This window comes from Lissotriton helveticus, chromosome 9, assembly GCF_964261635.1.
Source record: "Lissotriton helveticus chromosome 9, aLisHel1.1, whole genome shotgun sequence".
NCBI classification, from domain to species: domain Eukaryota; kingdom Metazoa; phylum Chordata; class Amphibia; order Caudata; family Salamandridae; genus Lissotriton; species Lissotriton helveticus.
In genome coordinates this window covers 349,557,584-349,567,617 of record NC_136070.1, presented here as the reverse complement: position 1 = coordinate 349,567,617, position 10,034 = coordinate 349,557,584, and the positions used below count along the sequence as shown (strand labels likewise).

The 10,034-nt window shown below is 44.6% G+C and overlaps 1 protein-coding gene across 1 annotated transcript in view; it reads right to left on the bottom strand.

The window, feature by feature from the left end:
• Positions 1-911: 911 nt before the first annotated feature.
• UBR7 (ubiquitin protein ligase E3 component n-recognin 7) overlaps positions 912-10,034 on the bottom strand; it is a 77,218-nt gene continuing 68,095 nt past the window's right edge. The window contains exon 11 of the mRNA XM_078660086.1: positions 912-2,056. Coding sequence (XP_078516212.1) covers positions 1,964-2,056 — 93 coding nt within the window. The 3' untranslated portion in view covers positions 912-1,963. The remainder of the gene's footprint in view (positions 2,057-10,034) is intronic.

The window sequence follows — 10,034 nt, the reverse complement described above, 5'->3', positions numbered from 1 at the left end:
CAACCAGAACACGGGAGGCACTAGTAGGAATAGGCATGAAAGGTACAGGTTATGGAGGGCACAGCTTGAGTGTAGGAAGGTTTCCCTTTGCTGGGCATTTTGCACAAGAACATTATCTATTCATTCTTTTTAACCAGAGGCGGCCAGGCTTGTTAAAATATTCAATAGCATGTAAATATGTCGAATAAACCAGTTTGAAGGAACCACCTTTATGGGTGGTTCACTTATTACTCAAGTCTCCTCTGATTACCTAGCTTTTGCATTGCTGTATGCCAACTTAAATTAGTCACATCTTAGAATCTCAGTTAATATCAGTAGTTCGGTTTACTGCCGCATATGCAAATACAATGTACAAAGAAATCACCATCCTAGATCTCCCTCCCCTTTCAAACCATTCACTTGTGATGCAGGGCTCAACTTATTAAAAAATAAATAGCTAGGACCCACTACTTTTATGCAAGACAATCTGAAAGAGTGTACGCTTAACCAAATTTATTGAATCATAATGCTGAAAAACTTGTACAGAATGCACAAAGCGCAAAAATGATTTTAAAACAAATCAAACCACTAAAATGTAGCCTTGTGGAAATATGGAGCAAAACATTAAAATACTTGGTGGTGTTGCAGTCCAACAAAAATACATTACTTTAAACTGCTTGTAACGGAACACAAAAAAAATTAATCCCCTCTCCAGGAAATATCATGCATTGCAAAAGTTAAAGACTGGTCTTAAATGGCCTGCAAGCTTGTTTCTAGCAAATATCTGCAATCAACAGCACGTGAAGTTTGGCAGAGAATTCCAACAGTGTTAGTCCTCCATCTACCCAATCCTCCTTTCACTCCTCTTTAACCTTAATTAAAATATATATTTAGGTCACTGTTTTAATCAGATATTAAACACAAGGAAGCAATGGGTTTTATTTTTTATTGGTCTATCAGATTTACGAACTGCACTTGGCAAGAAAAGAAGTAGGTACAGATGTTTGGGTCCCTCTCCCTGCTATAACATAGCAAAATAATATTTCTTGGCCAATGCAAACATCTTCAGTGACTAGTGCATCTGCCAATTGCTTCTCTTGTGAAGAACACTTTAAGACAATTATAATTCCACCAGGGAACTGAAACACTAGGTTTTAATGGGTACAAATTACATTTACACAATTGAAACTAATAGTTTTACCTGATCAAGTTTTGCAGTAACATTGGAACAATCAAAGTCAGAAAATGCAGGTAATCACTAGAGAAAAGAAAGTACAAAAGCAGAGCAAGATGCTACTTTCTTCTTTCAAAAGTCTGGTAGAATTATTGGTGCTTAAAAGTATAACCCAAATTGTATGTATATGAATGACAAAGCTAGTTGGTGGCTTGTTTAAACAAACCGCGGATGTTATCTGAAGAAATGTGACCAACTGTTAGACACATATTTTATCAACAAGGGTAAATGTAAAATCAAGTGGAAAACTGCACTTGAAAACCTACAGGATAAAAGGAGGCATTTAAATTTTGATTCATAATCATAACAGTTCTTTTACTAATACAGAGATGAAGGCTTCATAGCAACACAAAAGTACATATTCAGCTGATACAGCCAAAAATAGCATAGCTGCAAAAACCTTCCTATATCGGAAAATCTGTTGCATCACGGCAGCTCTGCCCACCAAGACAGGGAAAAATACAAGTACAACATATCTAAAATCAAAAGTTTAAAATATACTTTCATAAGGAGCACAAGAAATTAAGTATATTAAAAAAATCAATTTGTTACCAGAGAGCAAGCAAAACCAAGAAGAAAACGCAAAGGGAGTAATGACATGTTCTGAGAAAGCAACATTGCCCAGTCTCAACACTGGATGTAGAGCAAGATATTTAAAGACTCTTGATGAAAGAATCAGGTTTTAAATGATGCTAAGTGGATTGAACAATTCTTAGCACGTGATGGATAATTCATAGCACTGGAACACATTTAACGGCAGTAATACTGCATCTCGTCAACCCGCCTTTTCTTCTTAGACCGCAGTTCTTCAAAAAATTGCTGAATGTCTTCGGTTTTAACAACCTGTTGGAAAGCAATACAAGTAATTAAAGCTATTTAATGCAGTGGGAATAGTTACAACAAAATATTCCAGACCCTCCACCAATTCTGACATTAGTGCTATATAGGTACATGGAAGAACGTTAACAGCAGTGAATCTCAAATAGCTTGCGTTTTCAGCATTTTTTGTTTTAAGTTTGAAATGGATAGGAGGCATGTAAAATACTAACTGTATTAGAAATTAAGTACCACATGCGACTCTTTCGAAAATAAAATAAGGACTGTCTCCATTACTATTAGCAATACTCCAAATGTTCAAAGAAGAATGCTGCCAAGACATCCACATATGGGTGGGATGAATATTCTGGCAATGCATTCTAAACCAAACTTTACACGGGAGCCAAAGGCATTTTTAATAAAAACTGGTCTCTGCTCCTAGTAAATAAAATAAGCATTGAAAATACAATAGGTCTCGCCTTTGATTAAGTTAATTAAAGCCATTTGCTTTGCTAATGGTATTGTATAGCAAATCAAATGGCTTTAACTTAATGAAAGGCAAGACCTATTGCATTTTTAATGCTTGTTTAGGACTTGTGCCCTGGGTGAGAGAGGTAATTTAATTTTCTGGCTACTCCTGGGGTGGCTGAAATGCCAGAAACCAGTCCTCGGAAGCTTGTTTCCGGTCCAGGGAAGGCATGGCTTGGCAGTTCGGGCTGGACTGTTCCCATGATTTGCCTATGGTCATGTCTGAACTGGGGTGGCAGTGTGGGCTAAAGAACGGTGATGGATTAAACCCAGATCGGTTGACTGGGTGAGAGTGTTTGATTGGTTCAGATGCTCCGTCCATCACCACCGCCTTCTGTACCACTTACTCCTGGGTTACAGCTCCTACTGTTCAAAATGTGTCCTGTCCCCACAAGACCCACCATCAAAATGGGCCCCACACCTTAAGCCGTGCCTCTCACGCTAAAACACTACCGCCGCCCAGCTGCAAAAATATGCCCTTTGATGATGGCAAGCAGTTCTACAGCCTGCGGGCCATGCTAGAAGGCGTCCTACGAGAAACCCTGCAACTGCATTTACAACGTGAAAATTAGAGCGCTCAAAGGAGAGGTGATTTGCGCGTGATGGGCCGAATACCACCAGCGAGGTTACAGCCAGCACCCGCCGCAGAGGAACGTAGCGCCCAGAGCAGCCCGGGCTCTGGGATGTCACAAGCCGCAGCGCTGGCCCCCCTCCCCGCGCTTGACAGCACCATTACTGTTTCTAGACGCTTGACAGCGCAATTGCTGTTTCTAGATGCTTGGTGCGTTTACATAGCAGGTGCTCCACAGAAGATAAAATGTTTTAGTGAAAGGAAATTAAATGAGCGTTTCTTTTTAATAGAACAGCAAGCACATGTTCCTAATGTTTTTTTTTTTTTAAGTCGTTTGTAGAGAACAGTACTTGGTACTGGTTCAAATAGTTCTGGTACTATTCACCCGTGGGTGCTTACTGCACCTGTGTCGTTTCAAGCCTCAGCATTATAGTGTGGAGTGCAGCACAGCCTACACTTCCTTCCAATTAACTAACTAGCTGCAGACTCGAGATGCATGAGTGGGCTGTGAAGGTCACAATCGAGCCCTCAGTGGTCCCCTAAGGACTTCAGGTTGGAAGTCCCTCTGGCAGCCCGCGGCCGGCTGCAGCTGCGCCCTGGCGTGACGTGACGTACCCTTCAACCCACCATGTGCAGCTGCGCTCGCGAGACACACGCTACGCATTCGAGGCTGCGATAATCAGCTGTAAACATTTATCTTACAATAAACAAGGAAAAAAAAGCACAGGCTCTGTGTACTTGGGGCCTAATCCTCTCCGGGTTGCAAGATGGAGAAGGACAAATGTTTGGAAAGGAATGCACTGACAGATATACACAACTAAATAAACATTTTCTTTATCTGGCTGACGCACTATCAGTAATACCTCCACGTGCACCATGAACAAAATGGCTCTTAATCCGCCAGAGCATTATGCATCCGACCTGTTACTCAAAGATATGTGGCCTTTTACATTAAGAGACTCGAGGATCCGAATCACAATTCAGTTTTTTTATGCACAGCCTGGTAAACAGTTAAAATGTGTGATCACAGTTTAAAAACAAGCGCTCGCCAGGCAGCTGTGGTTTATTTTTGCACCGCACCTTCAATTTAAAGTGAAAGCGAGATGCAAAAATAAACATGCGGCGGAGCTTGTCTTTATGGGGCCATGTGTTTGAAACAAACACATGGCCCCATAAAGATAAGAAAGCTTTCACGACGCACGGAAGGCAGACGAGCCCGTCCAAGTGGGCTGTCTCAAAAAGAGAAAAGTACATGTCACAAAAAGCTCTTTTCCAATGGCTGGCCACTGTTTAGCATAACCGGTGACGCTGGCCAATGGAAAAATGGGGCGGGGCTTAAAGCCCTTGACTGAAACTACTCAAAATCATAAAATCGCGCCGAGCAAGCTGCGCATGTGCGCAGCAACGCTAGCCGAGACCTAAAAATTCCTCCGGGACTATTCCATATCCGGACCAGAGGCTCAGATTATGCTCATCTCTCATCCATTCTGCTCTGCAGCCTTAACATGTTTTAACAAAAATTACAAATCCCAGGAGTCTTTTCAAACAGTAAACAGAACTATAGTCAGTCTCATAAGCAACATCAAGGAATAGCACTTCCTCTTTCCTCGCTGCTCAGCAGCCAGATAAGTGCTTTCCTTAATGTTGCTTAATTGGGCCTGAGGGCTGCACGGTTTATTTGGTGTGTGCGGGCAGTTCAGGTTACAAGTGTTTTCCTTCTAGCTGCTCAACTTAGGAAACTCCGGGCCACCCGCTGGGTCCTCCTTCCCCTACGTCATCTCTGCAGTGAAGGAGGCTCAGGGAGGGTTTTTTCCCAAAGCTGCGGTTTGTGGCCAGGAGTCAGCATCTCCCGGAAACGGGGTGTTAGCTTGAGATGGATTCCAAGCGAGTTTCCCCAACAACGAGATGTGCGGTGCTTCAAGGGGTCATGTAGTGTGTGTGTCTCAGAGGAGACGAGGCCCTCCCTCTCACATCCTGCAGTGTGGCACTGACAGCTTCCCCTTCTGTGGTGATTAAGGGCCTGTCACTGTGCTAAGCGCGCCGGAGGCAGCGTTTCTCCACTGATCCCCCATATCAGCAGTTTCCTTCCTACGTTCATGTGCTTCAGTCAAGCAGCTCAACCGCAGAGCATTCACTGTGCCTTGCCAGTGTATTTAGAGTCCGATTAGAGCACATTCAACAAATCTTGGCTAAGGCAATCGTTTTGGAAAAGTCTGGGAATATTTAATTGGTTTCCTCAGCAAGCTTGCCGATTTCCCCCCCTATATACTATTTGTCTGACCTCTGACTCACCTGATCAACCATGGCAAGTGAGTTTGATGCATTTCGGGAGTCTGCGGAAGAGAAGCACGCATTGCTTTCCATCCATGAGGAATTAGTGGGTGCCACTGATGCATCTCTAGAAAGGGCGGTCTCTTCAGCTCTGGAAACCCTGACCCACCTCAAAATCAAGTTGACTGAGGCGCAGTGTAGTACCCCCACTGGGGCAGGCTGGAGGCTAGAACCTCCAGGCACAACAGAGGCCTTTAAGAGCAAGAGCAAAGGCACAGTTAAGGCGACCACTGGCATCAGAAGCCTTTGAGAGACTGCCAGGCCTTTCTAAAAAGGTACACACCAATTCCCAGCAGACTGGTGCTCACAAGGACTATTCCTGCCCCAGCACGGGGTGGATAATACCGGGGACGACTCAGATGATGAGGATTCAGGCGACGAACTAGGCCTGAGCAGACCCTGGTGCCAAAAAAACCCAGGACGAATGATTCCAACAACCATGACTCCTCTGTGATACCGGTCATGCGCAACCCGGAAAACATCTACGATCCCCGATCCAACAGACAGGGTTCCAGCTCCAGATACAGCACGATGTAGCCAGTCGTATTAGGAAAACCATGGACTAAGAGGTCCGGGCCGCTTAAAGCCAGAAGGCCCCAGCCCCTCGCTGGCCAATAAGGTAGCCAGTACACCAGACACTGACTCATGAATGGCCACCTTTATAACCAAATTCGCTAAAGATCCCAAAAAGGGTTTGTACTGTTTCTGGCGGTCCTACCAGGATACGGTTCTAGTTGTCCTGGGACCCGCTAAGAAACATATTGGACATGGCAGAGGATGCCAGTGAGCCAGGCCAGAGGATTGATCCCACTGTTTTAATTGGGATTGGCTCAAAGGGCCCTGTGTTTCCTCAGTAATGCGAACTCTGCATTATCAACAGAGCGTTGCCGCGCTTTGCTGGTAAAAATAGAGCTCAGGCTAGATGAATTAGCAACCACTGAAACCTGCTCAGTGGCCAATGGGGTCTCTTCAGAGAGCCTTTTATTAATGATGTGTCTGTCACTTTAAGCAAAAAAAAACAGAATGTTCACAAGAAACTCATTTATCAAGGCAATACAATATATTCAAGCTAAAGTGACTTGCTCAGATTTAATCTAAATCAAAATTTGCAGTACGGCCTTCTGATTTAGGTCACAGTAAAAATACCCAAGTATATTTGTACATACTAGTTAATGACAATTTCTAAAAAAGCCCAACAACTTTGTCAAGATAGTGCTTACTTCAGCCGAAGTAAGTAGAATTTATTCTGCAGTCACAATCTTTACAACAGATGTATTTCCTGATACATGAAAGGATTGGGCTGTTTGCATTAGTTGCACATCAAAGATGATTCGGGAGCCCCAGTGAAGTGACCATAACCTATCTTGGTGAGTACTACGTGAAAACATGTGAAAAGGCTGGCAAACAGGTTATTGGTAAATATCATAAGGACGAGCTTGTACACAAATGGAAAATGAATCATTCAGGCTCTCTTGTTACTGTCGACAGCGTTTCAACCCTTGATACGGGGTCTCTTCAGGACAGTGTTTCTGGGGTCAGTGTAGCAAAAGGCATTTTATTTCATGGTGTATCCTGGACTTTAAGAGGATTGCCAGGTGAAGGGTAGGAAACAAAACCAGGAACAGCAGAATAGCGGAACTGTTTGTACTGTTCCAACCACGGATGGACAGTGGTATATTAGGGGTTAAGGGTAGAAACTCGATAAATTTCAATCATTGTAGTTCCGGGACAAATTAAGCGTTGCCTTCTCGGACCTCTCAGTGGAGAGGTTGTTCCAAGGATACACCATGAAATAAAATGCCTTGTGCTACACTGTCCCCAGAAGCGCCTGAATGATTAATTTTCCATTTGTGTACAAGCTTGTCCTTTTAATATTTACCAATAACCTGCTTCCCAGCCTATTTCACGTTTTCACTTAGTACTCACCAAGATAGGTTATGGTCATGTATAAGGAAATACATCTGTGGTAAAGATTGTGACTGCAGAATAAATTCTGTATATTACGGCTGAAGTGAGCCCTATCTTGATAAAAAGTTGTGTTGGGCTTTTTTAGGAATTGCCAATAACTAGTATATACAAATATACTCGGGTATTTTTACTGTGAAAGTGCAGTACCCGCAGAAGGGCCCCAACACATAGTCAGGAGGTTTCTCTCTCACAAGACACTCTATCGGAGCTCCGCTAATGGCTTGAGCAAATGCAGGCCTGGAATAGCAGTGCCATCTGCGGATCAGCCCCGGAACCGGTGATCAAGCCAGACGCCCGTCATCAGGGTTGGGGTGCGCGCCACGGGGATACTACCACAGGCAGACAGTGGTCAGAGCAATAAGAGTCTCTCCGCATCAATTGCCTAGAACTCCTTGCTGGATCCTTTGTGCTGCGGAGCCCGGCAGCCAACAAGGTCTCATACACCATCTTGTTGAAGATGAACAACATTTTGGTGGGGAGATATATCAACTGGTTGGTGGGTGGGGTTGTTAGACTGGGAACAAATTCCAAGGTGCTGGCAGATTTGGCCAGAGATTTCTGGCAAAACGTTCTAGACCATAAATTGTCCAGAACAGTTGAAAGTTCAACCAGACAGCAGACTGGCAATCCAGACACCTAAAGGATTACAGCATATGGAAACTGGACCCCTCTCTTAAAGAGCTTGACAAGTCGATGGTGTGCGTGTCAAGTAGACCTTTCACATCCCGCCTCAACAACCAGCTTCCCTGTTTTTTTCAGCTGGTATCCGGATCCCCATGCAGAAGCGAAGGACTCCTTCCTGCAGGATTAGAGTACATTTCGGGGGTATGCGTTTACCCCATTCTCCATGACAGCCAGATTCACTACATTGCTCAGGTGACAGAAGGCAGATGGCACCTAGGGGACACTGCTGTGGAGACAAAGTTTTAGAACTGGATACCAAATTTGCATTGCATTCCCCAAATCCAACTTACCTGGGCTCCTAACTTGCACCCACTAGTCGGGGGGAGTGGGTGGGAGAGGGGGAGCGCAGGAGGTTATCAGACTCAGGAATTGGAGGATTACAGGGGAAATTGCACTTCAAGCAGCAAATCTCAGAAAACTTCACCCTGTACAGAACCTTTCCCTTCCGACCCCGAACCACCTTTACCAACTTAATTAACTTTGTTGCTCGGATTACTGACTCAAGAGCCTACATTCTCCTTGATGACCTCAACTGCCACCTGGAAGACCAAAACAACCCCTGCTCCATAGCCTTGAAAGCCTGAGCATCACTCACCCAGCTCATCCCCAGAACCAAACCACACCGCAACACACACTGGACCTCATCTTCACCACAAGTGACAGCATCAGATACAACTCCACCACACAGCTCATATGGACCGACCACTCAATCATCCACTTCTAAGTCAACACCCCTACCAGTTTCAGCATTCCAAGCTGCAGAGGTGGCAAAATTACAGAAGCAGACTAGCTCTGCACTCCCCCCACGGATGAACCTAGCCCCACAGACTACCTTGACAAGGACATCAACTAATGGATCAATAGCTGTGCGGACTACCACGCACCCAACAAGCATAGTAGATCATACAAGCAGACCATCTGGTGCACAGAAGACTCCCGAGACTCTAAACACCACTAGAAACGAAATAGAGAGCCAGCCTCAAACCACCAACAGAGCTACCTACAAGGTTGCACTCAGACACCATCACCTGCAAATAAGATACCAAGAACAAAGCAATAGTAGATCGTATCAAAGGTAGTTTCAACAGCTGCAAGGATATCTTCTCAATCGTTAAAGATTTTACTTCACCCTCAGCCACTGTCACCAACATCGCTACCTCCCAGCAAATATGTGAAAACCTATTCAACTTCCACAGCAACATCCCAAACATCTACAGCAATTTAGCACACTAACCCAACCGCAGAGAACTTGCTGCTTAACTACCTACCTGGCCAAATCTCACCAGAAATGACAATGGCAATCATGCACACCATCTACTCAGGGGACCCTACGGGTCCAATGCCCCTACCACATCTGCAACCTACAACATTAATCAGCCCCACCCTCATCAACACATCCATCACATCTGCACTGTCCCGGATGAATGGAAACTTTCAGAGAAACTCCCTCCTCAAGAAGCACACAGCCGACCCAAAACAACTGTGCAACTTCTAACCCATCTCCCTGCTTCCCTGTCCAGCCAAAGAGATAGTTTGTGAGTTGCTTGTTGATGGCCTTCTCTACCTCAAATGTAACCATTTTCTAGACAAATCTCAGTGACGATTCAGAACCAACCAAAGCAGCACTCAACACATCCACCTATGACATTCAAATCATCCTGGACAGAGTAGAAATAGCGGGCCTCATTCTGCTCAATCTCTCTGCAGCCTTTGATATGCTCTCTCATAACACCCTTATCAGAACACTTCGCAAGACTGGCATACATGTATCCGCTCTCAAACAGATCTGTTCCATACTCTTGAAAAGGACCCAAAGGGTCAGGCTGCCATTCTTCAAATTCGAGACCAAGAATTAGACATGAGGAATCACAGCGATCGTCCCTCAGCTCCACCCTTTTCAGCATATACACAACTCTGCTCACC